This window comes from Armigeres subalbatus, chromosome 2 (genome assembly GCF_024139115.2).
Source record: "Armigeres subalbatus isolate Guangzhou_Male chromosome 2, GZ_Asu_2, whole genome shotgun sequence".
In the NCBI taxonomy this organism is placed as follows: domain Eukaryota; kingdom Metazoa; phylum Arthropoda; class Insecta; order Diptera; family Culicidae; genus Armigeres; species Armigeres subalbatus.
The window spans coordinates 58,209,674-58,227,780 of NC_085140.1; the positions used below are offsets into that span (position 1 = coordinate 58,209,674).

Here is an 18,107-nt window from a genome sequence, read left to right on the forward strand (position 1 = left end):
CGATGATGATCAGGCACTCCTCCAGTGAATGGAATGTTTACCACAAGCCACAGGGATCAATCGAATCAATGATGATTGTTTTCAGTTCCAACGCTCTAGTTCAATGAGATGATTTTAATTGGCCTTTTCTTACAAGTGAAAATATATACAAGCAAGTGAGAAATCACATGTTTTGTTACTAGTGAGGGATGTTAATACTAAACAGTGGTTAACACTGAAACTTAAGCATAAAGGAAAATGGTCGTGGACTAGCTGATCCAGGAGTCGTCCAGCTCATCACCCAGGATGAATTTGACCGGTTTTCGACCGTTTTCTAAGTCTTCGTTCTCTTCGACCTGCCGGGCCCGTTCTCGAGCGCGTAAATCGAACAATCGGTAGAGGGCAGCCAATGTGAAGCCCACGTACATGGGAATAACTGAAAAGATTACACAATATCGATTATGTTCAATATATAGTGGTGATGATATGGAACATGATGAATAGTAAACGGTTGGTTTCCAAAGACTTTCCTTCCTGTGGATATTCTACAAAATAGTCTGACTTAATATTAAACTGATATGAACATCTGTTATATTCCTGAACTGATAAACATTCAAAAATAATCAAAGTTGACAATTGGGAACACCTGTAAGACCATTGGATTTAAAATCTAGATCAATTTTAAAATCTTAGAGCACCTTCAGGAAATTTTATTGTTCTATGTAGTCAATCAATCATTATTTGAACAAGTGTGAACTGGTTGGCAAAAAGTGTGTCGTACCGTGGATTATATCCTGTAGGTCTTTGTTGGCTAAACGTTGTTTTATTAGGTGATAAGTTAAAATAATTCGTGCAAGCCTCCCATGTCGCATGGTATCCGAACGTCGACTCCAGGGACACGATCCCCTCAATTTGGGAGATTTGTGCCATCGTTTCATATGAGAGATAGAGATGTTTTACTACGTGACTTTCCCCGACGAAGACGACGATTTCTTGAGGTGTGTTTCTCAGATTTTCCTAACGCTTAACACTAGGATTCATTCAATCAGAAAATCGATGTGATTTAATGTTGAAATGGCTATATCTCATTCGTTTTTTGCCCGATTTTCTCAGGTTTTTCTAATTTTTGGGCATTACAAAATTTTGTGTCTAGAGGTGTTCAATTTTTTGCTAGAGTTGTGGGATTAAAACAACGGATTTAAAAAAATGCAATTTTGGTGATATACCTACTCATATATCATTTCTATCTATCCATCTAGTGATGATGGAAATATTGTCATTCTCCACCCCTCGCCCAGCTGGAAGAAGGAAGAAGGTTAAAAGAAGAAGCAAGAAGGTAAAAATGAGAAGACCGAAGGAAAAAGGAAGAACAGAGAACGAAGAACTAAAAAGGAAAAAAGAGAAGAGGAAGAAAGAAGGAAGAAAAAACAAGAAGGAAGAATGAAATCCTTTTTCAGGAAGGAAGGAAGTAGGAAGAAGAAAGAAGATGGAAGAATACAGCAGGAAGAAGGAAGGAAGAAGAAAAAGGAAGAGGAAAGGAAGAAGGAGGAAGTAGGAAAAAGGAAGAAAAGGGAGGAAGAAGGAATAAAGAAAAGGAAATAAGGAAGAATGAAGAAACGAAAAATAAAAAGGCTAAAGGAAACAAGTAGTATGCAAGAGTGAAGAAAAGGGAAGAAGGAAAATTAAAAACTGAAAAATTAAAAACATAGGAGCAAGAAGGAAAAGAAGAAGAAGGAAAAATTTAAATTGGGAAAGTATTAAGAAAAAAAGCAAGAAGGAGGTAGGAGGAAAGATGGAAGAAAAAATAAGTCAGAAGAGTGAAGGTAGAAAAAAATAGAAGTAAAATAAAGGAAAAAAGAAGAACTGACTTCTTACTCCTCAATTCCCACTTCTCATTAGGCGAAGACCACAATCATTCTATCGCTTTTCAGTTTTTGGTGTTTCAAAGGTTCCAATAGGTTCAAATTCGTTTTTTAATCACAACACTTTATTTTGTAGACAAACAGATAAGAACGCAAATAAGACCCCAAAGAAATATGTTTAAAGCATATAAAACTAAGTAAACAACCTCAATTTTTAACTTACACACAGATAGTTTTCTGACTCTCTTTCTCTCTTGATTGATGTTAAGTACTAAGGAACTGCCCATGCGAGATGTTCATACATATAATAATTCCGAATTTGTTCCTTGTGTTTTTGTTTTTTGAATTGCCACGAAAAACTCTTTTTGTTTCAAACTCAGTTTTACGAGAAATTTTTCTGCCTGTACAAAACTGAGCTGATTTGTGATTCCGTGTGGTTTGTTTTGTGGGTTGACAGCTATATTCCATTGCAAATAATAAAGGTGCGGGGTTTATCGACGTTTGCTTGTGTTGGTAGACCATCAGCAAAATAAACATTAAAGAGAAATTTTGTAACCCGCTGAACCAAGCGGCGAGGGTTCGTGGTGCTGGTTGACTAATAGCCAGAAGCTAGGCAATTATTTGAAGGGCATAATCGTGGATGGCCAATGTTTGTATACACGCTTCATGACAAAATTTTTGACATATTGCGAGAGAGATCGCAAGTATTGTATCTGTCAATGTCGAAGCAATTTAGAGTAGAACTCTACTCGTCCCTACTGTGGAAAAAATTTACCCGAAAAGTTATTTGTTAACTAACACAAATAAGAAAATTATTTTGAGCTTTTTAGTGGAATGTTTTCACCTGTCATAAGACGAGTTTATACAATCCCATTGAATTCCACCACTTAATTGTATCTTGACAGATACGTATTTCGACCTCAAAAGTAAGGCCGTCTTCAGTGTCTCGTACTTGACTCGACTTGAAGAAAATGATCGCAGCTTACACTATTTATACTATGCGTAGGTATAATAATGTAACTAGGTACTTATCTTACCACGGTGCTTATTTATACTCGCTTGATGCGCTTAATGCTTAGGTATAAACTTGAAGAGCCAGGAGCTACCATTTCCTTGATCTTTATTCAACAACCGCGTTTGTACCTGTCGGTAGATTTCCAAGCTCTCAGCAACATCAAGTTTCCACGGAGAAGAGACATTTCTTAAAATTTTAATGTTTGATGTCGTAATTGAATGATTTTCCTGATATATATGTTCAGCTACCTTAGGCATGTATGGGCTTCCTGTAGATTTCGAAGTCTAATGTTGCATTTGTTCCCTTGATAACCAGTAGATCCAAGAAAGGTAATTTACCTTCCTTTTCCTCCTCGTGGGTGAATTTGATGTCTTTATGCACGTTGTTTATCGCTTCCAAAATCCTGGGTAGATATTTCCCAGAAAGCGACAACCCAGAAAGCGGATCTAGAGCAGATAATCGTGGATACTGAGACAGCGATTTCACGAAATGTTGATCAACGGGACCAGAATAGTGTGAGAAACATCGTAGTTTCCCTCTTAGCCTTACTTACTTCTGCAATATGTTCTTTGAACCTTACATCTAACGATCTTTTTGTTTGACCTACATATACTTTATCACACTGTGAACAATTAATTTGATAAACCCCGGCCTTATTTAACATTTCTACTCTATCCTCTGTGGAGCCCAACAGTGTCTTCAGTTGATTGCTTCTGCTGGAGAATACTAAATCGATGCCGAATTTCCTCAGTCGATGGCGTAGCTGGTGGGTGATGTGTCGATCATAGGGGACCGATACCCTCTTCAGCGGTTCATCGATCGGTGTCAGTGTTGTCAGTTCGTTTTTCCGTAGGCTCATCTGCTTCTTGTTGATGATTGCTTTGTATTGTTCTTTCCTTGTATCCGTTGATCCTCGCTGTTTCCAAGATGTGTTGTAGCTCCTTCGTTTTTCCTTCTTCGCTCAGGGGAATCGTCTGCATCCTGTGGATCATGTGATGAAAAGCTGCCATTTTATGCTGATACGAATGATTTGATGTGTATGGGATGACTCTCATGGTGTTGGTGGGCTTCCTGTAGATTTCGAAGTCTAATGTTGCATTTGTTCCCTTGATAACCAGTAGATCCAAGAAAAGTAATTTACCTTCCTTTTCCTCCTCGTGGGTGAATTTGATGTCTTTATGCACCGTGTTTATCGCTTCCAAAATCCTGGGTTGCAACTTCATCGGGAGCACACGCATACTCGCCGATGTACTCAAGGACCGTGGATTCGGCATCGTAGCGCTGCAGGAGGTTTGTTGGAAGGGATCAATGGTGCGAACGTTTAGAGGTAATCATACCATCTACCAGAGCTGCGGCAACACACATGAGCTGGGAACAGCTTTCATAGTGATGGGCGATATGCAAAGGCGCGTGATCGGGTGGTGGCCGATCAACGAGAGAATGTGCAGGTTGAGAATCAAAGGCCGGTTCTTCAACTTCAGCGTAATCAACGTCCATAGCCCACACTCCGGAAGCACTGATGATGATAAGGACGCATTCTACGCGCAGCTGGAACGTGAGTACGACAGCCAAGAGGAGGAGTTTAGACAGACTATTGGAAAGTTCAGCGCTCACCGGTTGACGAACGAAAACGGCCTACGACTAATTGATTTCGCCGTCTCCAAGAATATGGCCATTCGCAGCACCAACTTCCAACACAGCCTTCCGTATCGGTACACCTGGAGATCACCACTGCAGACAGAATCACAAATCGCCCAAGTCCTGATTGATGGACGGCACTTCTCCGACATTATCGACGTCAGGAGATATCTTGGCGCTAACATCGACTCTGACCACAATCTGGTGATGGTTAAACTGCGCCCAAAACTATCCGTCATCAACAATGTTCGGTACCGACGACCGCCGCGGTACGGCCTAGAGCGACTGAAGCAACCTGATGTCGCCACTGCATACGCGCAGCATCTCGAGGCAGCGTTGCCGGAAGAGGGTGAGCTCGATGAGGCCCCTCTTGGGGACTGCTGGAATACAGTTAAAGCAGCCATTAACGACGCAGCGGAGAACAACGTCGGGTATGTGGGACGAAGTCGACGGAACAATTGATTCGACGAAGAGTGCAGACAGATTCTGAAGGAGAAGGACGCAGCGCGGGCGGTCGCGCTGCAGCAAGGTACCCGGCAGAACGTGGAACGTTATAGACGGAAGCGGAGACAGCAGACTCGCCTTTTTCAGGAGAAGAAACGCCGCCTGGAAGAAGCGGAGTGCGAGGAGATGGAACAGCTGTGCCGTTCTCAAGAAACATGTAAGTTCTACCAGAAGTTCAACGCATCCCGCAAAGGCTTCGTGCCGCCAGCCGAAACGTGCCGGGATAAAGATGGGAGCATCTTGACGGACGAACGTGTGGTGATCGAAAGGTGGAAGCAGCACTACGAGGAACATTTGAATGGCGCTGAGAGTACAGGCAGTGAAAGTCAAGGCAGCGGAGGAGATGACTACGTCAGTTCAGCGGACGATGGAAGCCAACCAGCCCCCATCTTGAGAGAAGTTAAGGATGCCATCCAACAGCTAAAGACCAATAAATCAGCTGGTAAGGATGGTATCGGAGCTAAGCTCATCAAGATGGGACCGGAAAAGCTAGCCACTTGCCTGCACAAATTGATAGTCAGAATCTGGGAAACTGAACAGCTACCGGAGGAGTGGAAGGAAGGCGTTATATGCCCCATCTACAAGAAAGGCGACAAGCTGTAGTGTGAGAACTTTCGAGCGATCATCATCCTTAATGCCGCCTACAAAGTGATATCCCAGATCATCTTCCGTCGTCTGTCACCATTAGTGAATGAGTTCGTGGGAAGTTAACAAGCCGGCTTCGTTGACTGCCGCTCGACAACGGACCAGATCTTTACTGTACGGCAAATCCTTCAATAATTCCGTGAATATCAGGTCCCAACGCACCATCTGTTCGTTGATTTCAAGGCGGCATTCGACAGTATAGACCGCGTAGAGTTATGAAAAAATATGAACGAGAACAGCTTCCTTGGGAAACTTAATAGACCGATCAAAGCAACGGTGGATGGTGTGCAAAACTGTGTGAAGATTTCGGGCGATCATTCCAGTTCGTTCGAATCGCGCCGGTGACTAAGACAAGGTGATGGATGTTGTTCAACATTGCGCTAGAAGGTGTCATGCGGAGAGCCGGGTGTAACAGCCTGGGTACGATTATCAATAGATCCAGCCAATTTATTTGTTTCGCGGATGACATGGACATTGTCGGCCGAACATTTGCAAAGGTGACAGAACTGTACACCCGCCTGAAACGTGAAGCAGCAAAAGTTGAACTGGTGGTGAATGCGTCAAAGACAAAGTACATGCATGTGGGCGGAACCGAGCGCGACAGGGCCCGCCTGGGAAGCAGTGTTACGATAGACGGGGATACCTTCGAGGTGGTCGAGGAATTCGTCTACCTCGGATCCTTGCTAACGGCTGATAACAATGTCAGTCGTGAAATACGAAGGCGCATCATCTGTGGAAGTCGGGCCTACTACGGGCTCCAGAAGAAACTGCGGTCAAAAAAGATTCGCCACCGCACCAAATGTGTCATGTACAAGACGTTAATAAGACCGGTAGTCCTCTACGGACATGATACATGGACAATGCTCGAGAAGGACTTGCAAGCACTCGGAGTATTCGAGGGACGGGTGCTTAGGACCATCTTTGGCGGTGTGCAAGAAGACGGTGTGTGGCGGCGAAGAATGAACCACGAGCTCGCCCAACTCTACGGCGAACCCAGTATCCAGAAGGTAGCTAAAGCCGGAAGGGTACGATGGGCAGGGCATGTTGCAAGAATGCCGGACAGCAACCCTGCAAAGATGGTGTTCGCTTCCGATCCAGCAGGGACGAGACGACGTGGAGCGCAGCGAGCGAGATGGGCAGACCAGGTGCAAAATGACTTGGCGAGCGTGGGGCGTATTCGAGGATGGAGAGATGCGGCCTCGAACCGTGTATTGTGGCGTCAAATTGTTGATTCAGTGTTATCTGTTTAGATGTAGACTAAATAAATGAAATGAAGGCGAGGCGGCTCTGTCCCAGTTTGGGGATGTAATGCTTATAAGAAGAAGAAGAAGAAGAAGAAGAAGAAGAAGAAGAAGAAGACGAAGAAGAAGAAGAAGAAGAAGAAGAAGAAGAAGAAGAAGAAGAAGAAGAAGAAGAAGAAGAAGAAGATAAGATTCTTTGCAAAAACTATATAGAATTTGGGCATCGAAAAATTTGAAAGATTTTCTGAATATTTGCTAAAGGAATTCCTGAAGAAAAATCCGGAGGAGTTTCCAAAATAAATTTTAGATATTTTTTTAACCCGTTTCGGCCCGGGAACCTGGTTCCCCCAGGGAAGTGGTCACCTTTTTATTGATTCTAAAACCCAGCTTGCGACACATTTTTCAACACAAATACAATAGAAGGCATTTTCCCAGTCAACATTTTGGTACCTATATCTCTTGATATAGGTTATTATATAAGAACCAACTTAATCGTATATAATGCACAGATTGGCTATATACGTACCAAAGTGGAGGCGATATAGGTACATACGAGTTTTATTATACGATTTTTCCCGACATCATGAGAACAGTATTACGATTACACATAAAAATATGAAAAATAAAAAAAATCTTACCAGCACCAAGTCTCGAACACGCGATCTTTGGATTTGCAGGCGGTTACTCTACCACTGCACCATACTGCACATCTTGTAATGATTCGGATTTTTTGTCCAACATAAACTACGCAATTAATATCTTTACAACTGCTTGAAACTTCAACAAGCCGTTTGGACTGAAGTGGTTTCGATTGTATTACGATTCACATAGACATTCATTCGCACTCATATAGGATATTGCAAGGAGTATAAGTCATTACGAGTTTTTCACTACGGTAAAAATTGTCGTATACGAAGCATTCAATACAACATCCTTTGACAATAATCTGACAAAGTTTGATATACAATGCGATTCAGATTTTTGATGGACTTTATTTGCTGTTTGTTATACGATATGTGGTTTACTGGGTTCACAGTATCTAGGCACATTGACCACTTCCGGAGGTTCCCTGGGAACCTGGTGTCCTCAGGCAAGAGGTCGCTTTTTGAGTGATTCTGAAACCCAGCTTGCGGCACATCAAACTTCATGATTTTGCAACACAAATATAATAGAAGACATTTGCAGAACATCTGTGCACATGAGCCACTTCCGGAGGTTCCCTGGGAACATCATGCACTCTGGGAAGTGGTCACTTTTTGAGTAGTTCTGAAATCCAGCTTGCGACACATCAAACTTCATGATTATGCAGCACAAATACAATAGAAGGCATTTACACAGCATCTGGGTGCATTGACCACTTCTGGAGGTTCCCTGGGAACCTGGTGCCCTCAGGGAAGTGGTCACTTTTTGAGTAGTTCTGAAATCCAGCTTGCGACACATCAAACAACACAAATATAACAGAAGACATTTGCAGATTATCCGTGCACATTAGCCACTCCCGGAGGTAAGTGGTCACTTTTTGATTCGTTTTTAAACCCAGCTTGCAACACACATTTCATAGAAGGTATTTGCAGAGCATGTGTGCACATTGGCCAATTGTGGAGGTTCCCTGGAAACCTACTGCATTTCACAATTTTGGCTGGTTATGAAACCCAGCTTGCGACACATCGAACTTGATGATTTTGTAACATAAATCAGTAGAAGGCATTTGCACATTTGCAGAGCATCTTGGGACATTGGGCTAGAAACCGCCCCCTTGGGAAGCGGTCACCGTTTGAATGGTCCTGAAACCCAACTTGCTATATATCATGGCATCATTACATGATTTTACAACCAGAATATAAAAGACAATATTAGCAGAACAGCAAGACAAATTGAATTCTTCTTGAGCTTCGCGGGATACCTGTGCAGCCAGAAAAGTGATCACTTTTTTATGGTACTCCAGGTGAACAAAGCTGGGTTAGATTCCCAGTCCGGTGCAGGAAAGGATGCTCCGAAACACACACTAGATTATTTGGAGTAAACAAAATCATTCAGGTTGATGTATCGTAAGCTGTTTTTCAGAGCCGTTGAGCATCAGGTTCCCAAGAAACCCCCGGAAGTGGCCGATGTGCCCAGATGCCGTGCAAATGCCTTCTATTGTATCTGTGTTGCATAATCATGAAGTTTGATGTTTCGCAAGCTGGATTTAAGAATCAATCAAAAAGCTACCACTTCCCTGAGGGCATCAGGTTCCCAGGGAACCTCCGGAAGTGGCCAATGAGCTCAGACGTTCTGCAAATGCCTTCTATTGTGCTTGTGTTGCAAAGTCATGAAGTTCGATGCTGGGTTTCAGAACCACTCAAAAAGTGACCACTTCCCTGAGGGCATCAGGTTCCCAGGGAACCTCCGGAAGTGGCCAATGAGCTCAGACGTTCTGCAAATGCCTTCTATTGTGCTTGTGTTGCAAAGTCATGAAGTTCGATGTGTCACAAGCTGGGTTTCAGAACAACTCAAAAAGTGACCACTTCCCTGTGTGAACCAGGTTTCCGGAACATCTGTAACTGGATTTTGGAGGTCCAAACGTGCAGTTTCCATTCCCATTACTATTGCAAAATGATGAATAAAAACGATTGCATCATTATTGAGAGCATTTACTACTAGTTATCTACGATTAAAAGGAAGTTGACCTATTTTTGACCCCATTTGACCCAGGGGACCCCCTTTGTAAAACAGTCCCCAAGGACCCAATCTCCAAATCAATACATCTACCGCCATCGGGGGTGACAATGGGTCTGGGGGGTGAGAATGGGTCATCGCTCTCACCGGCAGTCTGGAGGTCATAGAGCAAAATCGTTCAAAAAGGTCTCTTATATTTTAGTCTTCTTGCCATCAGATACATTCAATCTATTCTATAAGCATTCTAAGTGGTTGAAACAGTGACCCATTCTCACCCCCATTTGACCCATTGTCACCCCCGACGACGGTACACAAAAATATAGGGTTTAATGCATCTCTCCTCAAATTTGATGCAAATCGGTCAAAAAACACGAGAACGGTGGATTTTATATTCTGAAATCGTAGCCCGGGCCGAAACGGGCTTAAGAAATTTTTAAAAGAATTCCTAAAGGAATTTCTGGAGGTATTTCTAAATTTAATTGGGGAGGATTATGGAAACAAAAACACCTTGAGAAATTTAGTAATGAATCACTAGAGGAAACTTCGATGTATTACTTAGATAAATTTATGATGGAACTCCTGAGGATCTTTTGAAGGTATGCCTGAAAGAACTTCTGGATGTATAACCAAATTAATTCCTGGGGGTATTTTCATAAGTACGTTAGGCATAATGGGCGTTGGGTATAACTGACGTTAGGCATAAAATGACCCAAAGAACAGCCCATGACATAAAGAAGGCAGAATTATGCCAAACGTCCATTATGCCAACCGTACATTATGCCTAACGTCCATTATGCCTAACGTACTTATGCTTAACGTACTTATGCCTAACGTCACGGACCCCTCATTCGTATTATTTTTTTTCATGAGAATCCGATTATTTTATGTATTTCCTTTATGTCTTGTGATTATAGACAGTATCACAAAGCAACCGTAACTGATTATTCGTATTACTTGTGTTTTCTGATGCAACAACATGCTTCTTGATTATCACTCAATTGTTGTCAGCTGCTAGCAGTTTTCTTACCGTAGTAATGTTTCTCTGCTAAGGAAACCATTCATGATTTGATTTTTAAAAGGATTTTATATGGCCAATGGTTATAAAAGCTAAGGTGAGCTTAAGGTGAATCAATTTCGAAATAAAATAACGCTTTCAGGGGCATAGATAGTCAGATTCATGGAATATGGTAACAGCGAAAGACAATAATTATTTTTCATCTTTGGTCAGTGGCAGCATGCGCGAACAGATAATTCACAGAGGTGCTGATCACCAGTTGGCATTAGTATCGACAAAAAAGCGAGGTGACGGCTACATAATAATAAATATAAATATCTCGCGCTTAGTTTCATAGGGGCGTAACTGTATAGATCGATTTCTCTTCGTCGATGTTTTTTTATTACTGTACCGAATTGCGCTAGTTTGTCGATGATTTAATGGATTGGTGTGATAAAGGATTGTATCTTGTACCAGAATCAATAATCACGGTTGTTGCTTTTGAAACAATTGAGTTATTAACAAAATATAAAATCGATTAAGAGAAATCAATCAATACAGTTACGCCCTATGAAACTTAGCGCGAGATATGTACAAATTGAGCATAATGTCCTGGCAATTAAATTAGGCGTTTGTGTCCTTCTGCAGTTATATATACCTCATCAACCAACCGATTACCATATTTATCATTCGTTTAAGTTTCAATGCTCACCAACTAATACAGCTGTGCCGGATGAAAACATCAACTCCTGGAAGCTCACATGCTCCAGCCGCGTCAGATGTCGTATCAGAATCACGCTCCAATCGATGGCAAACACGGTGGCGAACGGCATTATCGTCTTTTTCTTCTCGAACAGAAGCCCCAGCAAGAAGATCGTCCCCGCCAGCACCCAGGCCAGCGAGAATATCAACTGTCCCATTGGTTGCATTCGGAAGTACGTGTCTCCGGCAGTTATCCGATCAACATCTATGCCGAGAGCAAGGTCGAAACAAAGCATCGTTAGTCTTCTACAAAGTCAACACGCATCAGTTGATGAGTGTCGTAAACAGGTGTCAACGTAAACATCGTTATGGCAGCCATCCTCTTTGTCAAGTAATCACTCCGAACTAGAGGGGCCATAATGTGGGGTACAAAATTGATTCAAAAATAGCTCACCGATGTCGTCGTCACTGTTGGCATCTTCCTCGCCGTCGCCGTCAATCTCAAACAATCTAGCAGAGTGCGGGAAATTTTCGAGCTGGATCACATTCACGGCGAAGATACATCCAAACGTTAGGGAAGCTGCCGCGATCGCATATCCATGCGCCTTGATGTATCCACTAAATATCCGCTCCATGATCAAGGTTGACCAAGTGATAGAAGTAGCCCTGCTTCAAGTTCAAGATCCAATCAGGTGGATTTGGAAACTGAACCGCAGCAAACACTTTCTGAATCGTGCGTGGGACAATATTCACGATTCAAACACCTCACGTTCCGTTTCGCACAGAATCCAACTGATGACTGTCTCCGGTGGCGGAGGGTGTCTGACCATATGATCCGTAGACACTTTGTCAGTAGGACAGTGCGCGATGTGCACGCGGGATCATAGTGCTAAGGAAAGTAATCTGCTCTTGACGACGATGACGGCGACTACGACAACAGCGCCGATAGCCATGCCGTTTGGTGTCGATCGTACGAAGAAATATGAGGAGGATCATTATCAGCAAACAACACGGTGCTGTTTGAGGTTTGAGAATATGAACCGAACCTATTTTAGACACAGAGTGAATTAAGGGGAATCACTTCGGCACATAATGCAGGCGAAAAATCAAACGTTTTGGGATTACTCTTCGTCATCTCACCCGAGTGGAGGAAAGAAAAGAAATTGGATTGGATTTAACTTAATTGACAACGATTGAGAATACATATGTTTTCAACTGAATTGAGTAGGATTCTTGTTGGATAAGAATTGAATGGCAATTGATTGAAATTTAAAAATGATTAAAACAGGATTTGAAAATTATCATTTCCATTTTTTTAATCCGCGTTTGTTTTCCTTCAGCCTGTTCCCCACGAGAGACAACCACCGAAGTCATGAAAACGACTCTTAAACCTGGTTCTATCATATCCCATATATCATCTTTGATGTCAAATTTTATTTAAATTGGGAAATTTATTTTTTATAATCTTGAGTCCAAAAAAATACCTATTCAAATTAGATTTGTCATAGCATTCGCTCCGTTCCAAAATAGCTCTCCATCACAAAGGTTATCCCCGTAAAAGCACATCAGACTCCATGTAGTACGTACCACATCTCGACAGGATGTGTGCAATGGTGCGAAACAGAGGCTCGCGAAGTGGTAACCAACTGATTTGAACATAGGTACATAATCTATGACGTGTGATTGTTGTGAAACCGATGAGAGCAATTGTTGAAGTGAATGAAAAACATCATGAGCCGGGGTGACGTTTATTGTTATTTGTTTGATTTTCGCATGATGGGCGAGGATGCTTCACCATGGAGTTCATAGTACATAAGAAGGGCATAGAAGATGAGTTACGGAAGATGCCTTATATTAATATTATTTCTACGTTTTCAATTCTTTCAACTCATTTTTACCCCACCTACAAAGTACCACGCACCTCCACATCGAAAGTTTTTCAGCAAAAGAGTATCATTACTTCTCCTTACTTCTAGCGATGCGGAAATAATCTTCATTGTACTTTTCATTATCTCAAGTATCTCACTTTTACTTTGACAGTTAGAGCTACAGTGCGATAAGCAATGGTTATATCTAGCAACGTGAACGATATATACTGGGGAAAACGTATTAACCAACAAGTTGTAAGAGGCAATATTTGGGGTTCCTTAGCCAGAGCTAATTTTGTTTCCGTCTGACAGTTGCGGCGAGACTTAAGGCGAAACTTGATAGAATTCAATTTCAAATTTGCCTCACTACTTCACAGGTTCACATCTCAACAAATCGGGACAGAAACGGGACAGGACGGAAACCACTTTTTCGTCTTGCTGCGCTGCATCATGGGTGAAAAGGGACCTCCAATTGTGTTGTGTTGTACATCCAAAAACGTGAGGTTAGGTCCACCAGCCATTGGTTGTGGCAGCCAGCAGATTTTTTTTAGGCTGATTTAGCTGATTTAGTACAAAATTTTACCTAGCAGGTTTAGTCTCTTGAAAATATAGCTGACTGCTTTTTTTAAATTTTTCACCAATGCACAATAGGACAGATATAAAGGAGTGGCCAAAACTACCAAAAGGCCAATTTTGATGTGGTGAATTCACAGATTATAACCCTTATTTTTATAATCAGGGCGGTTTTATTTTTTTAGATTTTTTAGAGAGGGATGGGGGCGTTCTATCTGGCCCCTACAAGAAATGACATTTTTTTTTTTGTTATTTTAGGAAAACGGGCAACTTTGCCTTTTTTGGTCCAAAAGTAACATATTTATATATCGTTACAAAGCTCTTAAACAGATCTATGCAATAGACTTGATAATGTTATAAAAGCTCCATCCAGAATTTAGTTTTTAGTAGTCTTGTAAAAGCATATTTTACGCAATATTTAACGAACAAAACATCATGTACTACACTGTTGAACTTTTAATCTTTGAGGACCATGAATAAAATTCTGCCCAAATTCGGCATTTTGTAAGATACATGAATTTGAAAAATTGCTCATTTTTTCCTTTCTCGTGTACTAAGCTTTAAGCCAAAAGTGGGCTTCGTGGCCGTGTGGATAGCGACGTCAATTGTCTAGACGCATGTGCTATGGAGTGTGGGTTCGATTCCCGCCCCGGTAAAGAGAAAACTTTTCGTGATAGAAAAGTTCTCCACTGGTCCATTGGGTGTAATGTGTCCTGTCCGTTGTCTCGTGCTAGGTGTTAAGTGTTCAGTCTGTACGACTTCTGGTCGAAGACGGTGTCCCTGTCTTTTTATTTTTATAAAAAAAGCTTTCAATAAAAAGGCCGAACACCCATAGTTGTATACTGATCGATTGCACCCGGCTCTCCGCATGACACCTTCTAGCGCAATGTTGAACAACAGGCACGAAAGTCCATCGCCTTATCTTAGTCCTCGGCGCGATTCAAACGAACTGAAGTGTTCGCCGGAAATAAAAGTAAAAAAAAAGTAAAAATCTGATCCGCTGTCGAGCGGCCGTCAACGAAGCCGGCTTGATAACTTCCCACGAACTCATTCACTAATGGTGACAGACGACGGAAGATGATCTGGGATATCACTTTATAGGCGGCATCAAGGATGGTGATCGCTCGAAAGTTCTCACACTCCAGCTTGTCGACTTTCTTGTAGATGGGGCATATAATCCCTTCCTTCCACTCCTCCGGTAGCTGTTCAGTTTCTCAGATTCTGACTATCAGTTTGTGCAGGCAAATGGCCAGCTTTTCCGGGCCCATCTTGATGAGCTTAGCTCCGATACCATCCTTACCAGCTGCTTTACAGGTCTTTAGCTGTTGGATGGCATCCTTAACTTCCCTCAAGGTGGGGGCTGGTTGGCTTCCATCGTCCGCTGAGCTGACGTAGTCATCTCCTCCGCTGCCTTGACTTTCACTGCCTATACTCTCAGCGCCATTCAACTGTTCCTCGTAGTGCTGCTTCCACCTTTCGATCACCACACGTTCGTCCGTCGAGGTGCTCCCGAGGTGGAGATAAGCAAAGCGAAATGAAGCGGCGATCAAAGCGAGCCATGACATACTGAAAGCGTTTTTCAGAGTGTTGATCTCGCAACAAATTCGAGTGTAAAAGCATGGATTTCGTCAGATGGAGAGTTTTTTGCTTCTCTAAGCACATTTAGCACAAAGAAGAAGAGTGTTGGGGAGATTTATAGAATGTCGCAATTGAAAACCGTTTTTATAATGATGAGCGATAGATTATCACCACATACAAACAGACGTAGGGCATAGCTATGGTAAAACTTTATGGGCCATGTTTTATTCGTGTTTCACGTTTGCTCCTATGGAAGATCCATTAATAACGTAACGGGAAACGCAAATCCCAAAAATGCGCAGAAAAAAGGAAAACCATTTCCCACCAATTTCCGGCAAAACATTGGGACAATAATTTCTTTATCTATCGGATTGCTCCCGAATTTTAAATATGCGGGCATAAGCAAAAATTTACGCAGTTTTACGGGCATTTCAAGATGCACGGTACGTATATTCCACGTTAAAACCGATTTCAGTGTAAAATCAAATATCAAAGAGATTGACTACAACATTTTTTTCGGTTCAAACGCGCACTACGGATGCATGAAAAATCTATCATTTAAAACTTATCCTAAAAACGAGAACGATATTAAAATAACAAGTGTTACATCCGTTTGTCTGTGGTAGCATCAAAATATGTTCTTTTTGTTTCAAAGTGTTCTAAATTTATTGACTGCGCCAGAATATTTCTAATTTTAATGAGTACCGCTACTATGTTACTAAGTTACCTATGCTACTATGTTACCAAAGAGTCCATCTGCGCCAGCGAAAAGCAAGCATGTAATCACGTTATGAGTGGACCTCCGTGTCCCATCGGAGAGGAAAACAAGATGAAGCCAAAACAAGTGTTAGCCTCATGATATACAAATGCAAAAATGGTACCTTGGCTTAGAAACCTTGCAGTTAATAACTGTGGAAGTGCTTAATGATGAACACTAAGCTGTGGGGCGGCAACGTCCCAATGTGGGGATGTAATGCCAATGAAGAAGAAGAAGAAGAATACCACAAGGAGTAAGCAATTTATTTGAGACAGGTCGACAGACCTTTGTTTACACGTGTAGATCGAAAGGCCTTGCTGCCGGAATTTCTTGGAGAGACAAGAAACTATGCTGTGTACACATTATATTCTATCTACAATAAGGAACATGTACCATATATGAAACAGGTCGACAGACCTTTGGTTACGCGTGTAGATCTTAAAGCCTTACTTAAGGATTTTTTTGGATACCCAAGAAGTTATTCTTCATACACATTCTATACTATGTACCGCAAAGAGCATGCACCATATTTGAAACAGGTCGACAGACCTTTGGTTACGCGTGTAGATCAAAAGGCCTTACTGCAGGAATTTCTTGGATGGCCAAGAAAATATTCTTTATACACATTCTAACAATTCGTTGAATTTAACAACAAACGGTCTAAGAAAATATCGGTATCATGTGGTGTACCTCAAGGGTCTATACTGGGTCCCCTGCTATTCTCGATGTACATAAATGATCTACCCCTTGCACTATCATTTTGTAAGTTCCATTTATACGCTGATGATTGCCAGTTGTATATTTCGGGCAAACATAGTGATCTTCCGGAAATAGTTAGGAAAATGAACATCGACATTAATAATGTGGTCAGATGGTGTGATAATTTTGGACTAACACTAAACACCAAGAAAACCCAATCTATTATTTTCCGTACAAAACGTATGTGTGTGCGAGGAGATGCCCCGATGGTAAAAGTTGGGGATAACATTATTGAATATTCTGAAACAGTTAAAACCTTGGAATTATCATTGATTGCAATATGAATTGGAATGCTCAAGTTAATGCTGTGTGTGGTAAAGTATACAACGCTCTCCATAACTTAGTAATATTAAGACATTACACCCCTCAACATATTAGACTAAAACTGGCTAGATCTCAAATTATACCACTTTTGGATTACGGAGATGTACTATTTGGGCTTGTTTCTCAAAGGAACCTCAGAAAACTGACACTAGTATTTAACACTATTACAAGATATGTATTCAATTTAAGAAAGTTTGACCACATATCAAATTACGCTAATCTACTTCTTGGATGCAGTTTTTCTAACCATCTTAAGATTAGAACATGCACACAAACGTTTAAAATACTTAACAACCCTCCTAAATATCTCGAAAACTTTTTCACTTATACGCGTTCAGCAAGAACACCGTCACTGATTGTTTCGAGATACTACACAAATTACTTGAAGGATTCATTTCATCACCGCGCGGTCAAATTATGGAACGAGTTACCGTCAAATTGTAGGCTTGAAAGACATTTTCATTCGTTTAAAAATAGAATTACATCATTTTTAGTTTAGTAGTTAGAGTACAATGGCATTCTGCAATTAGTTATAGTTATGGTATCATATACTTTGAAAACCTTTAAAGGTTATTTATGTTACTATATAGATCATTAAATAAATAAATAAATAAATAAATAAATATTCCTCTATTCTATGTAGCACAAGGAGCATGCACCATATTTGAAACAAGTCTATAGACCTTTGGTTACGCGTGAAAATAGCGAAAAACCGTTTTTTATTAAAAGTCGTTTTTTACGCGGTTTTCGGTATTTACGCGTTTTTTTTACGCGTATTTTTTCAAAAGTTTTTTTTACGCGGTTTTTAAAAAAGGTTCGGAAACACGTGAAAACCACAAAACAACGATTTTGAGTGAAGTCGTTTTTTACGCGGTTTTTGGGATTTACGCGGTTTTTTTACGTGGTTTTTATTTACGCGGAACGTATACTCCAGTGTACATCAGATTTGCTCCGTACATGCAGGCCTAAAACCATACATATTTTAATGTTGTCATTAACAAATAAACAAT

The 18,107-nt window shown here is 41.3% G+C and overlaps 2 protein-coding genes across 3 annotated transcripts in view; both read right to left on the reverse strand.

Moving 5' to 3' along the window:
• Positions 1-18,107, reverse strand: part of LOC134214431 (uncharacterized) — a 481,597-nt gene that overhangs the window by 172,640 nt on the left and 290,850 nt on the right. The window lies entirely within an intron of this gene.
• LOC134214422 (uncharacterized) lies at positions 95-12,137 on the reverse strand. Its single transcript, XM_062693798.1, has 3 exons — positions 11,693-12,137; positions 11,249-11,503; positions 95-415 (listed from the first exon to the last, which is right to left on the reverse strand). Exons 1-3 carry the CDS (start codon positions 11,871-11,873, stop codon positions 249-251), a joined length of 603 nt encoding a protein of 200 aa, XP_062549782.1. The 5' UTR covers positions 11,874-12,137; the 3' UTR covers positions 95-248.